The sequence below is a fragment of the Magallana gigas genome, chromosome 3 (genome assembly GCF_963853765.1).
Source record: "Magallana gigas chromosome 3, xbMagGiga1.1, whole genome shotgun sequence".
In the NCBI taxonomy this organism is placed as follows: Eukaryota; Metazoa; Mollusca; class Bivalvia; order Ostreida; family Ostreidae; genus Magallana; species Magallana gigas.
The window spans coordinates 36012528-36028491 of NC_088855.1; the positions used below are offsets into that span (position 1 = coordinate 36012528).

The window sequence follows — 15964 nt, forward strand, 5'->3', positions numbered from 1 at the left end:
GTGTATCTTTAAATTGTTTATTGAGAGAGAGAGAGAGAGAGAGAGAATTTTTGTTTTTCACTACACTAGACATATGATATCGTTAGCTCCAAATCACACAATCTTTTAGATCAGAATATAGCATAAACTTTTCCTGACAGCTGTTAACAATTTAAAAACTTCATTGCTGTGTTTCATTATCTAATGGATAGCCTTCATGTTCATGTCAAAAAACAAGAATGCAGGACCCACATGTAATGTATTTTGTTAAAAGTTATGCAAATCACAATCATCGCAGTGATAAAATGAACCCAAGAAGTGATCCCATCAATTTAGGGAAGGCCATGTCTTGAATATTGACTTTACTTATTTTAGAAATAAAATGTTAAAAATACTGTAGAAATTCTAATATATAACTAGTGCACTAATTGTTCTCGAACAATTAGAGGTCTTTCCACCTTAATATTTTAATAAGTTGCTAGATTGCTAAAAAAATATACAAAAAATTCTCATACCTATAATATATATTGTACAATAAAATGGGAAAACCACAAACCCATCAGTGATTTTTAAAGATTTTTTTTATTTCAAGTCATTTAAGAATTCCATGTTGTTTATCTAAAACATCTCTGTGAATTTTTTTGCACTTACTCTTTACAAAACGGAACCAAGTGAATATTCTTTACACATGCATATAAACAGAAAACCTAAAAATAGAAGAGAGTGTTCTAGAGGCTAGCTTTCTTTGTACAATATGAATGGGTTGACTGTAAAAACAAGTTCCACCTGAGTAACCACATGACTTGATGTGATACTTGGCTGACCCAATTCAATACCTTATTGCGCAATCCAGCAAGCTAGTGAAACCCTTACTATAATTCTGTATTTCAAAAGATATGAAAATTCATAAATTAAAAGATTTCCAAATAACCTTGACCTTTGACCTTTATGTCATTTTGTTCGGCCAAGGCAGACGCTCCCTTACGAAGTGGTCTGAAGTCTCTATGATAAGTAATGAAAAAGTTAGAAGTGGTTTTAACAAATTTTCAATACTTTCAGGGGCAATAACTGCTAGAAGCGGGCCTCAGATCTTTTTAGTATGAATAGATTAAAGAACCCTCTAAGTGTACTTAAGGCCTCAGATTCTTTCGGTATGAATAGATTGAAGAACCATTTTATTGTACTGAATACATTGGTAAAAGTTTCAAGTCTCTATCTCTTATGGTTTCAGAGGAGAAGCGATAACAAGCATTTCCTTCTCAAAGGGCAATAACTCTGTAAGTTCTGGGAATTTTTTGACACAGGGTCAATTTGTACCATAACTTTTAATGAGCAATTGCATAAAGTTTAAATTGTTTTGATAACCTTAATAACATAAAAGTGACCCCGAGGTAAATAGAAAAAAAGAAGAAGAAGAAGAAGATGAAAAAACATAAAGAAAACAAGAGGTCGTTCACCTGAAAGGTGGAAAGACCTAACAAGAGGTCTTTCACCTGAAAGGTGGAAAGACCTAATAATTGAATGTACTTGTAAGTACTAAGTATTTCTCAGTCTTTACAATACAGAGATTCTGGCTAAGACTGCTTTGTGCTGTATGTCAAACAAAAGTTGACTGTAACAGTCAATTATCATAGGTTTAACCACATTACAATCCTACATATGAGCAGCTTTGCCAGCTGTGAAAAGAAGCTTACCAAAGATGTGACCAACAAAATGCTACCAAAGGCAGCATCAGTCAATGCTATTACAATCCCGGTCTTGTGTTTGTAAACTTGGGCAGAAATTAGTTTATGCCAGGGATGAACATGGTATTGAACTATGGGCTGCTGGCCCACTCAAATGAAATGACCGGCTGAGAATTGTCCTACTTGGTTCATCACCAACTGTTTTATTTTCTTCTCAAAAACAGAAAAGCCAATTTGCCCAAATTTGGTATGTTGTAACTGTATGGTATCCATGGTACTGCCCAGGTACATAAGGAGGGTTGTTAGTCAAATTACCCCCTCCCCCTCTTCATTTCAAAATTTTGGAAGTACATGTTTTAAACAGAGTCTTGTTTTAATGGGGATTGATTTTTTTTCTTAACTTTAAAATTGATAGTAAGAAGTTTATAATTTTGAATAAAATTGGTGGATCATTTAAACATTTGATACAGTAGAATTTTTGTTTATTTTGGTATGTCCATGGGCTTGAATCCTGTGTCTGAGTGAAATGGAAATGCTGGTTTTACAAATTAAATATAGCATCCTATGTGTGCCAAATTGTAAGAATAGTAAGATAACTTACCAGGTACCTAGATTTACACAAAGTTCTGTCTTGAAGCATTCATTTTGAAGTTGTGTTGGAATGTTTCAATAATTTCTGTCAGGCTAGAAAAGTACACTTCAGACATTAACTTTTCCATTAGAATATTGGAATAGGTTTTCCACAGCATGTGACTTGCAATTTGCATGGTACTATTTGCGTAGTGTCTGGACTAGCTCAAAGCATAAAAATATTCCAGTAATTAATATTTTTTTATGTTTAGTCAAAGTTTTTGAAAGCTGTCAAGAACAATTATGGGTATGGTAGTTGTATTTTGGCTTGATTGTTCATGAAAACTTTGTAATTTACCACTTGACCAATTTTAAGAGACAGAGCTGCTGGGTTCATCCCTTGCAGTTTTGCATGTTTTTGATTACTACAGAATACAATGCACTCTATATTCAACCAGCTTCTAGAATTATGTATACTTTCATCATCATTTCAGAGAGAGAGAGAGAGAGAGAAGTAATGTGAACTACTGTTGTTTTAATGTGGTATGGGATACCTTTCATATTGTGACATGCTTCCTATAGAAATAAGCCTTAAAATCGAGTATAATTTTATAATTGTTTTCTTCCCAAAATACCAGTAATTACCTAACAGCATAGCACAATGGGTTAGAGCATTAACTATGAATCTGTAAGTCATGAATCTTGCTGGTGCTTTTATTATTTTTACCTTTACAAATTTTTTTTACATATTTTACAGTCAAATATTGTTTACCGGTAATTTGAAAATTGTAAACAAGTATTTTGATCATAATGTACTTTCATCCACATCAATATCGACAGGTTTCCCATACCACTTTAAGGACCTGGTTCTTGTTCAAGTTGTCAGTGGGCAGTAAAAGCTAAGAGCCATACATTTATTTGGTCAGTGACCTCCAGCTGACTAGGACAAACCTATTTAAGAAAGTTAGTTCACGTCAAGTCAAAGTCCTCAATTCTGAATAGATAATATATAAGAGGCTTATTGTCTTGCTTGAATCAGAGAAAACAAGATTACACATGAAACAATAACCGGTTTTCACTGACTAAGAGTGGGATAGCTCTTTTATGAGACATGTAGTAGGTAGTATTCCTTGAGCTAGGGCTAGTCTTAGGGAATAGTTTCTAACTAGGGTTCAATGAAAGACCTACCGTATTTTCCTGACGACTCGTCGATGCGGACGACTCGTCGAATTGCCCATTTTTAGCCAAAATTTTAACAAAATCCTATGATACGTCGATCTCAGACCATACGTCAATCTTATCACTTCAAAATGGCCTATAAAACTGCAGTAACATTATCAGTGTATGATGCCACGATGTCACCGATATTGCTACCAATTATTATTAATGATTAACATTTAAACAATTACGCTTTATACTTATGCATCAGATTTTCAAATACCGGCAACTTCTACAAAGTCGCTTGCATTTTAAACAATGCCCGATATCGCGTGTTATGCAAAACTTAACTTACTTTGTCAGAAATATTTTATTCCCAAGCATTAAAATAAGTATCCACTCTGACTATCGCCAGTGTATTTGCCATTACGTAACCAGCCACCTGTTGACTCGGCGCGTGGTCAATGTTTGTTTAACAATTTCCGGTGTCATAGGCATGCACCTGTCTCATGTCGGACTTCAAAGGGGGATCTCAAGTGCAGAAAGCTTAGCAATTACTATGATTTGATGAAACTTGTTTACTTTGTATCCAGTAATGCAGTTACACGCTATTGTTTTACATAGACACTGTTAGAAATAGATCGATTATTTGTACGACTTGATAATGACGATATACGACATACATATGTTTCCTAAAAAAATTATCTAACAATAATCAAAGAATTGGACAATAATTAATCAATGAACTATAATCACTCTTATAACGGTACTCTTTATATACACAGGGAGTGAAATTGCCATAAAGATCTCAGCCTTAGGGCAAGATTATTAACACAACCGGTGTCAGCCTATTGTATAAACAATAGTATTGATAATTGCCGATTACGTATTTTAAGATTGAATTTTACAATTAAATATTTCTGATTTATTCTTTCCACTAACAACTCTTTACAAATAAAATAATTAAATTTAAAAAAACATCCCCCGGACCTACTGCAATATTTTCTTCCATTCAAACTTGGTTTCAATTTTACTGCGCAATGTTATCTTCCTACTAATGATACATAGAACCATGTGACGATGTGTTTATAAAAACGGAACAGTAAAACTTTTAATTGATTAAAGACAATGTAACATTTTTTAATAACTGTTGTTATTATTATGTATTTAAGTGTTGACAGATGAGTGAAAATGATAATTATTAAAGATGAACAGTGAATTCAACAACGTAATTTTCAATCACACAGCCAACTCAAGTTGATTAAAACCAAGAGTTTTAATGCTATTTTTAAAAATTTTCTGGCTACGAGCCTACGACAAGTCGAACAAGACGATAAGTCGGGTGCTCTGCTTCAGAGGAAAAAAATACCGACTAATCGTCGGAAAAATACGGTATTTCTCTTTTAAGAGGGATCGATGGTCGTAGCCATTTATAGACTGTATTGATCTCCTTTAGAAGAAAAGCTCTATATCTCTGTATCTGATAGCTTTGTTGACCATCTAGCCTCCCTAAGCTAGTGGATATTTGTGTTAAACTGTTGCATTAATACTAATTATGAATTTTAGGTGGAACTATCAAGTGTTAGAGAATTTGTCAACTGTCCAATTTCAGAGGAAAAAAGATATCAAGATTTGCATAAAGATTTTTTGAGGGGTGGAGAGAACGTTTTATATCTTAGGCCGTGTATTTGTTTCAAAGCAACATATCTACCGTTTCACTTCCTAACCTTCATAGTTATAGAAATATTTCTGAATTTTTAAAATGTGAAAGACGGAAGAAATGTTAATAAGTAGTAAGTTGGAACTAAAAGCTTTAGAATAAGCTAAGGCACAGCAAGATGAGGGAATCCTATTTCAGATTGAGTTTCAAAAATAACACACAACATACTCTAAATATCTAACAGGTAGAGTTAATTTAAGGTGGTATGGGACATCTGTCGATATTAACATGGGTTAAAGTACATTAGAATTAGAATACTTTCACTGGTTTAGAATTTTCAAATTATACACTATTTAACCAAGAAATAGCTTTTGAAATTTTTTGGAGAGGTAATAAATGTAAAACCCCCAATGGGATTTGAACTCATGACTTACAGATCTGTAGTTAAGCCTCTAACCCACTGAGCTACGCTGTTAGGTTACAATATTGAGAGAGAAACTACTAACATGTATATAATTAGACTTCATTTAATCGTTTATTTCAATAAACAATACGTCACAACATGAAGGTGTCCCATACCATATTGGTGTCTGATGTCTAAACCGTAAGTTGACTGTCTCTAGCTAATAAACGTTCATCACCTCACAAATCGCAGATAGATTTTTAAAAAGAGAGAATGCAAATTCCTTGTCCAACAAACAATAGCAGGAAAACAATATCAATTTTTTTTTCTACTTATTGTCTATGACAACGAAGTGACAACGAAATACAGAAGTATGTGATTGCTTTTCTAAACTCCCCTATATTTACATAAATTAAACAATGGAGAAATTCTATAAGCGGGTTTATTCCAAGTGGACTCTATAAAGATGAGCGGTTAGGGTTGTTTTTCATATCAGATATTTAAATAGATAAGAAGATTGAAAAAAAAAATGCTAGAAAAAAAAAATGATGCTAGATGTGTTCAATTGTGAAATTTTAATCAGTTTTCTTGCCCTTTCAAATAAATATCTGCCCAATTTCAGCTTTATTATTAATTTTAGGAATTTAAAAATCAAGTTTAGGACACAGGTTCTTAAAGACAGCAAGACAGCCTCAGAGGCTCTATTTGTTTTTTTTTTATAGTACAGTGTCAGAACTCAATTAATTATGGATAAGGTTTCTAAATGACTTGCCGTAATATTAATTTTTTATTTCATTCCATCATTTAACATATATGTTATATTTATTGGAATCATTCATTCTAATCTGTAATATCTTTTCTGCAGTCGAGTTCCTGAAAGGAAAATTGATTTCCAACATTAAATCATTTCCTCTCTAGCTGTGCAGCTGTGCTATTAGCTGTGGATACAATAATGAGAAGATAACAAAAAAAGAAATCTACAAAATGAGGTCACAATTATAAGAGCTGGGTTTTCGTTTTAAGTCACAATTTCTTGGGATAATAGGTGGTGCTGGAAGGTTGGAGACCCAGGTTGATGAACAGAAGGATAAGAAATCTGTGGGGAGAATCAGCATCAGTTTTAATGAGCAAGCAATGCTATGATTGACAGAGAGCATTAGAGGAAGATGTTAGTCTTATGAACATGTCAAAGCATACTGGGGAGCATTATTAGGGTTTCTGAAATGAGGTTATATTTTTTATGGCTAGACAAGTTAAGATGGTTTGATTTTTGTTATGGTTTTTTTTTTAATGGTAGACCATGAAAATGTTTTAGTGAATAGGGTTTGTTAAAAATTTACTTAAAAGTTATCTTGTTAACCTCATTGCACTTAATATAGCAATTGACCTCATGGCTTTAGCGTTTCAGCTTGCATTGAAAAAATATTTCAATTTATACAATTACTGAAAGACAAATCACTAAAAATAAGGCATTTTTACTTTCTTCAATTATATATACTGGTAAATTGGAATGAAATTTTGAATGCAAAAATTCAATTAAAAAAACACCACTTTGTTCCCAATATATTATTAATAATAGATTAACCCTTAATAAGAGGTGATCTAAATATACTACATTAAGGAAAATAATGAAAATACCAAATATTGACAGTCATCAATTTTGAATTGAAATTTTCATAAGGGTTTCTAAATAATACAGTTAAACTTTATTATCATGAACACTGATATCCCAAATAGCATTAATATCTCAGAGTAAGCTGGCGATCGATTTTAACGATTTGAATAATTTGAAAATAAATGGTGTCAGTGTCAGCAAGTGAACGTAATTTCTTCGTACAATATTTTCTGTACTGTAAACCAACTTTTATTCACAAAGATTATTTCGCAATTTAATAGAGATAAACTGGTTTGCAATGACTAATTTTTGGGACTTTGCCTTACCCAGACACATGTTGTTATTTCCATGTGCACCATACTACAAGGACTGATGTGGGGTGAGAAATATTCACAACGACAAAGTTCTCGCAAACCTCGCGAAAATTTCTTGCATGTGTTTAAAATTTGGTTGCAGTATATTGTAACCATGTTTTCAGAAAATTGAAATTATTTGTCATATTTATGACATCCAACTGTCTGTTTCCACATTATCAGTGCTAGACTGTTGATGAACAAAATATATGATTGTGTTCATTTAGAGTCAATGATCGGAGCTTAAGGTGGAATAACGCACCTGGAAAAAGTAATTGAAAAAGCTGTAAATTTTTGTGATGATTATGAAATATGAAATAATAAATAAATTGCACACATGTCAAATCAGCGAAAAAAATTGCAGTTTTGGGGATAAAAAATGAATTCATGTATCTAAAAAAAATTCATTTCAGTAATAAAAGTCCCTTCGAGTTTCGAATTCAGGATATATGGATCATAAGCTTAACACTTTATCCACTTGGCTATGTAGTAAGTTACATGTTGCCGTCGATAAAATCCTTTTAATAAAACAAAATGTTTCGATCAGAACCATTTGGTGATGATGTGTTATTTCACCTTAAGGTTGATGTGCATGCAGTACAAAAAAAATGGCAGCTATGATACCTACAGTGTCTTTTACCTTATTTAACTTTGAAGACTAATTTGTTCAAGGAGCTTTTACTCATTGTAGTTATATAATGACTTTCTTTGTAATAGATCAATAGAAGTTAATCAAGTAAGAAAATTGAAACACACAATGTCACAGGACTGAATTTTGACTGCTGCGAGGGTTTCGTTACTTTGGTTAATGTAGCCGTGTATTAGCCATCAAGGGTCTGTCTGGATTGCTGCGCTAGCAGCACGCAGATACCTCTTTTGATAAATTATCTTTTCAATTTATGAAGGGTATAATCAGTACGTGGCATTGTCACAGTTCGTTACTGTTGTCTGTGAGAGGAACTGAGATGATGGCTGTATTGTACAAGGCTTTTTTCTCTTCAGACTGATGCTTCAGGAATTTTGGAAGCAAAAATGCATGGGGCAAAAAAAGGAAATGAGGGCTTCAAGAGCATGAAAACAGCAGTTTTCTATAATTGTTCATATTCCGTAAAATTTCAAAATCTGTTGTGGTTCATCGGATTGAGAATAATTGTAGTGTTATACCATCAGTGGGAGAGTTAATTAAAATAAGATAAAATGTAAAAAAAATTCTTTCATTATAAGGACAGATTACATGTTGGATTTTAGAAACTTTCCATGAATATATAAATTCTTGACAATTTTTATCGATTTTGTTTCAAAACCCCAACAAATTATCATGCATATACGTGTAGCGGTAATATATATATTGCCATCTGAATGATATGATTTTACCACAACTACTATTAAATTAAATGTTTAAAATATACTATGTGGAACAAAATCCTTAAAAGTGACAGTTTGATTTAATTTTGTATGGTAAATATTTATTCTTAATTATGAAGAATAAGAAATACTGGTACTGCACTTATGAAGCATCATCAGGATCTATTTTATACTCCTCCAATCCAAGATGGAATTAATGACAGTGTACAAGAATTTATGCAAATTATATATGCATCGACAAGTCTTCAATTATTGATTTAAATAACATTTCTAGAACAATCGCATGCGGAAATTTGCCTAAAAACATCAAGTAACTGAATGTAAGGGTTGCCAGTATAATGAGTAGTGTTTACAAGAGAATCTTTATTTGTAACCTCAGCAACTGTGATGATTATTTGTAGGCTAATATACATACTGATTTAGTATTCAAATGCTATTGTCAGATCATGCACAAGTAAGATAACCTCATTATTTTTCAGCTTCAGGAGCTGTGAATGCGAAGCCTGCCTCAAATGCCCCTCAAGCCATCATAATAGAAGTACGTAGATCGAGGACAGGGACCTTGGGTGGCTATGATATCTTGCCTCTCTTTTTCAGAAATCTGTTTTGTTTTTTTTAAACTTATGACTGTTTATGTTTCATTGCTATAATAATTAATTCTCAATTTTGAACGAATTCTGATTGAAACCAAAATTAATAACTCCCTATCAAAATTAATACGAAATTAAAAAAAGATTTTGCTTTTGTAAAACGTGAAGTAATCTCACGTGTTACCATAAATGACTTTGGTTTAATGATATTAGGGAGAAGAATCAACAATGCTTCATGCTTGAGGAACATGGTTTCAAGTTTCGTACACAATTTTTCATTTCTTTTACACTAACTCAGTTATAGCCAAAGGTGGGAGACAATCATTATCACCCTGAGTCATCACTTTATTTGATAAGTTTAAATAAGGGGAGTTAAAATGACTTAGCTATAAGCATGCACAAATATGTTATTAGAACTGTTTAGCTATAACTGTGTTTTACTGTATATGCCCCATTACAACTCAGCCGGGCATTAGGATACTACACATTAGTTTGCAAAACACTAGAAAATATTTTTACAGTAAAGTTTTGTTTTGATGATTTTTCTGGGAGTTATGCCCCTTTATCTACCTGTAATTATTTTGTGCTCATTTTGTGTATTTAAGTTATGTGGGAGTGTGTGGTACGTGTATGTGAGCTTACTCACCTTTTCTTCCATTTATATAGCATATATACACTTGATGAACCACCATGTTTACACAATATATACTGTACATAATGCGACTGCCTAATGGCTAATAGTATGACATGTTGGCACTTTTACCCTAGATGCAATGATTATGACTTTAAAAAAGCTAATACAGTATTGATTTGAGATGAATTTTCTAGCAGACTTTTTGCTGGGGAGAATGAAGTCTGTCAATTGAAAGATCATTTTTACTGGTGTTGTGGTTCTCTGGGAATTTGGGGGCAAATCCCTGGTCATAGGACTGTCAAAGAAATAATTTCTGTCTGATGAAATCCGACGTGTCATTTAAAAAAAAAATTTATTTGAGACCTCATGAATATATTTTATTGCATCAGGTTGCTTGACATCCTGTGTTAGGTCTTGCTGTATGGATCTGAGTGGGTTAAGAGAGGATGCTGTAATATTTATGTCTCCAATTTTCAGGAGACACAAGTTATACATCTTCATTAGGCCTTATAAAGCTGGGATTTGTTGTTGAGTTTCTTTGAATAATATATATATTAAACTCTGGTGGGGGAAATTTAGTTTTTATCATAAAGGGAATCTTTTAAGAAATTTTGTTTTCAGTACATCTAATTAAATGTTGTTATTAATTCTTTGCAATTTTGCCTTATCCATGTACATGTATTGCTATTATCTTTAATTTTTTTATGTATTTTAAAGGTAATGTTATCCATTTTATTGCACCTGTGATAAAACCCGTGATTTATCACGCAGTATTTTATTTCTTCTGTAGCCTTCAAGAGAACTGGCAGAACAGGTAAATACAGAGCAATCAACAATGGTTATTGACCTATTTAATAGAAAATTGTGCCTATTTATTTAACAAGCTGCAGCAAATAAATACTGTTATGATCGAAGATATATGCAATGGGTATTAACCTTTTGAGTCTCCACAAGGGGAAATATGGCCAATGAATGCAGCTGTGTATTTACATCAATTTTGTACATCAATTTTGTACAAAATGGAGTTGCTATCCTTAATTTTGAAACATTGAATAGTTCTTTTTAGTCACAATATAATTAAGATTAATTTTATTGAATTTTAAACTTGTTCAATTATTGTCAAGCAAAAATATCAAAAAGTTATGTAATTTGGGCAAATACCTTTACAAGTGTTGGAAATGAAGGTAGAAAATATCACCTTTTTAGCTCACCTGAGCTGAAAGCTCAAGTGAGCTATTCTGATCACATTTTGTCCGTCGTCCGTCTGTCCGTCCGTCTGTCCGTCTGTCCGTCTGTAAACTTTTTACATTTTGAACTTCTTCTCTAAAACCGCTTATCCAATTTCAACCAAATTTGGCACAAAGCATCCTTATGGGAGGGCAAATATAAATTGCAGAAATAAAAGTCTGATCTGTATTCAAAGCGGAGAAAACCTTGAAACTGTAGAAAAAGGGGGGTGCATTTTTAAAAATCTTCTTCTCAAGAACTACCGAGTTAATCTTAACGTAATTTAGCATAAATCATCCTTAGGGAAAGGAAAATATAAATTGCAAAAATTATAGGCGATTTCTGTTCCAAATTTGAGATAATTGCGAAAATACTTATAAAGAATGGCTCGTTATTCCATATATCGTAGACTGGCAATTCATTGCGATAGACTGGTCTTATGACAGGCATCGCCAGTCTACCGCATCTCGAAAACGAGGTTCTTTGTTTGAAGCTGGCAGTTTGTTGTGCAACAGTTCACGTGCGAATATAATCTATGAAACATGGAAATAACATTGGTGCCGATTATTGTGAAGTAAATTGAGGTTAAATATTTCAACGCATTGTCATTTTCACTTGTGATGTTGGGTTTTAGCTTGTTTTCATTTTTTCGTTTCATTTTGCTTTTTAACTTGGGAAACAATCGCCTTGTATTTGGAACATAGACTTCGGTAAATGTTTACCTAAGAAAATGATAAAATCTGATGCATTAACAACGTACTAAAGTGCATTTCCCTCTGTTTTTATTGTTTATTAATTAATTTTCTAATTGTTCCAACAAGGATCAAACAAGTGTGTTGGTGTTAGCTTGTTCGGATTTTCGTTTCGTTTTCATTATTTACGCTTTTTAACCTGGATACTATCGTCTACAGGTATTTTGTGATTTTTAGGTATCAATTCAAACAGATACTTCGGTAAATCAAACAGTTAACTGTTTACCTCCGCAAATTAAGCAAAATCTGATGTAGGGGTACTGAAATACAATTCCTTCTATCGGTAATTCGGCATTTTCTTTTGCGTAATGGTAGATTAATGCAATAGATTTTGTTGAGAATCTCGACATTTTCTCGAGTTTATTCAGTTTGAATAGAGTTTGATATCGCTGACGGAAATATGTAGGTATATACATATATATATATATGATTCATTTCGAAAAAATAAATTGTGTTCTTTATTTGTTATAGTGCATGTTTCTTGTGTTTAATTGTTTACAATTTCTATTTACTAACCATATTTGAGTGTAAGCTTCGAATTATAAGCAAGATACAAAGATTTGCTCACAATTCTATGTTTGTACACAGATCTTAAAAACTAAAGATTAAAACAGTAAAAAAATTGTCAATATTTATTAAGAAAATGTTCAAAGTCTGTTCTTCCAGAAACCAACTTTAACAACTTATTGTATTGTAAACTTAATCTTTTTAGCTCACCTGAGGGTGGGGCCACAATGGGGGATTGAAGTTTTACATAGGAATATATACAGTATATCTTTAAAAATCTTCTTCTCAGAAACTAATCAGCCAGGAAAGCTGACACTTGTGTGGATGCATCCTCAGGTAGTGTAGATTCATAGTTATGAAAATCATGACCCCCGGGGGTAGGGTGGGGCCACAATGGGGGATCGAAGTTTTACATAGGAATATATACAGTATATCTTTAAAAATCTGCTTCTCAGAAACAAATCAGCCAGGAAAGCTGACACTTGTGTGGATGCATCCTCAGGTAGTGTCAATTCAAAGTTGTGAAAATCATGACCCCCGGGGGTAGGGTGGGGCCACAATGGGGGATCGAAGTTTATATAGACTCTTGAATATATAGAGTAAATCTTTAAAAATCTTCTTCTCAGAAACTAATCAGCCGGCACAGCTGAAACTTGTGTGGAAGCATCCTCAGGTAGTGTAGATTCAAAGTTGTGAAAATAATAACCCCTGGGGGTAGGTTGGGGCCACAATGGGGGATCGAAGTTTAACATATGATTATATAGAGTAAATCTTTAAAAATCTTCTTCTCAGAAAGTAATTAGCCAGGAAAGGTGGCACTTGTGTGGAAGCATCCTCAAGTAATGAAGATTCAAGGTTGTGAAAATCATGATCCTCAGGGGTAGGGTGGGGCCACAATGGGGGGTCAAAGTTTTACAAAGGAATATATAGGGTAAATCTTTAAAAATCTTCTCAGAAACTAATCAGCCAGATGATTCTTTATAATTATTAAGACTTTGGCCCCAGGACAATTCTTTGGCCTCACGAGAAGGTTCAGAGTTTGATGTACGTTTATATCCGATATATAAACTATTGTTAAGGATCTTTTTGAGAACTGCAATACTCAACATATGATATGACTATAAAATCATCCTGTCAGAAAGGGGACTAATAATTATAAACAGAAGATTATCCAGGGGAAAATGGATTTTATTTGTACAGGATCTACATGTATTATTGTACATTGTCCAGATAGTTTGTATTATGACTCCATTAAGCTGATTTTATCATACCTATTGTTCCTCAGGTGAGCGATGTGGCCCATGGGCCTCTTGTTGTTTAATTTTTAGAAATATCTTCTCTATTACCTTGTCTTCTGATTGCGTGGACCCTGAGGTCCACGCAGAAAATATATAAGCGAGGTTAAACCGGATGCTATGGGGAAAATTCAGCCTGCGCATGAGCTAGCCTGGTTCCTCTGCGTAATTAGTCTCGTTCAACCAGACGCTCGGTTGTCTCCGTAAAAACTCCGACGAGCTGCTCGTCGGAGATTTACGGAGACAGCCGAGCGTCTGGTTGAATCGTTCAACCAGACGCTCGGTTGTCTCCGTAAAAACTCCGACGAGCTGCTCGTCGGAGATTTACAGAGACAGCCGAGCGTCTGGTTGAACGAGACTACTGCGTAATGGGTAGCTCAGGGAACCAAGGTAGCACAATTTTATCTGAATCGGGATCGGGATTCCGTGCCATACGACACATTCAATCGCAACTTCTCGGGCCTTTCCGGCAAGCTCGCCGGAAAGGCCCGAGAAGTAGCGATTGACGACACATTATAAGTTCAAAGGCGCTGTAATTGTAAAGTTGTCGGTAAACAGTACAGAAACAAGGTATTCCCTTTAAAGAAATGATTGGCATGTGATATGAACTATCAGTATTATGAAATAAGTTAATGTTATGCCGAAACTACAACATGCATCAAATAGCATAATTTGCAATGTTTTGTTGTTTTCCGAATACACGTGTAACTTAACTTTACATTTATTGTAGGCGAGGCTAGAGAACTTCCCGATTAAATTTTTTAAGCATTTAAGTATGATTGAATAATTATGTCACTATAAAAGTTTAAATCTCAAGAAAAATACATCAAAATATGAAATTTTTTAATTTACACAAAGCTGTCACTGCATAGTTAATAAAGTAAAGCGAATCGTAATGTGTGCACAAATAGTAGAATTCACCGATTTATGCCTGATACCATACATGCAAACTTCATTCATAGATAAATCATAATTATTTTAGAAGTACAGTACAGCTCACGAGTATCCCGACAAAAACACCGACCACCGTGTTTGAAAGTCCACGCTGAGCGTGGAAGTGTCGGTACCTTTGATCTATTGTTCTCTGTTACGGCCACAGAATGAGAAAAAACACGGTGCGACACGGTGCAACGCGATGCAACACGGACAATAACACGGTGTAACACGCGGTATTTACCTGTAAAAAAAAGGAGGATTTAGGAATAAAACTTATAAAGAATAAAATATTTATTGATGTACGTAAGAGAATCAAAGAAAAAGACAAAGAAATAGAAATAAATAAAATTTTTATGCACGCAATTTTCAGACGTATGCGATTGACACGGTTGATTTTTGTTAATATTAAAAATCGATATCGCCCACATAAAGGTTTGATCAATTAAAACACTAACACTTTCTTCTCCTTTTTTAAAATTTAAATAAATGGTTCCAGAAGTTTTTGCTTCAGTCCGTTTTTAAACGTAGTAGTAATCGTAGTTGCTGTAGTTTGGCAGTTTTAATAGTGCATAGAACCATAACTGTGATCTTTTCTCACTTATACTCTATTCAACGATAACAAATTTAATGGGTTGTTGAAAACAAATGTACTTTCTCTAAATAATATAATTATACAGCTTTATATCTAATATAATTTCAAATTTTCTTTCTTTTATACATATGTGTGATGTACTTGTCCATGTAGTACCGCACGGTACATATTCATAGCGCTTAGAATCCGTGGATCGGTACTTGATAATTTTTTTATTTCATCTTTATAGCAACTTGAGTTTAGAAATTATTTGTGTTCCAAGAAACTACTCAGTATTGCAATAATTACTGTTTGATTGTTTAATGATCGTCATATCAGAGAGAGAGAGAGAGAGAGAATACCAGTATGAGTTTAATTTAAGTACATTTTACTTGTAATTCAGTGTAATAAGTTAGATTTATAGTTTCCATTATATTGAACCCTTTTCCCTAAAATTGCGATAGAATATATGCAGTCAGGGTCCACGTGCTATCCCTGTCAATCAAATCAGCCCGCGAGATAGACCACGTTGTTCTTCCATGATATGAAAAAAATGTCATTCTATTGTTTTTTTAAGTCCGCAAAATAGAAAAATGTTTAACAATGGAGTATTCAGTGTTTGAAATGTTTAGTTTCTTCATTCTTATACTGCATGCATGAGGGT

The 15964-nt window shown here is 33.5% G+C and overlaps 1 protein-coding gene across 1 annotated transcript in view; it reads left to right on the forward strand.

Annotated features, from left to right (window-relative positions):
- The window catches only part of LOC105341532 (ATP-dependent RNA helicase DDX1), a 98824-nt gene that overhangs the window by 6345 nt on the left and 76515 nt on the right, over positions 1–15964 (forward strand). Inside the window, exons 13-14 of the mRNA XM_034480004.2 lie at positions 9268–9326; positions 10803–10826. Of these exons, the coding sequence (XP_034335895.2) occupies positions 9268–9326; positions 10803–10826 (83 nt within the window). The remainder of the gene's footprint in view (positions 1–9267; positions 9327–10802; positions 10827–15964) is intronic.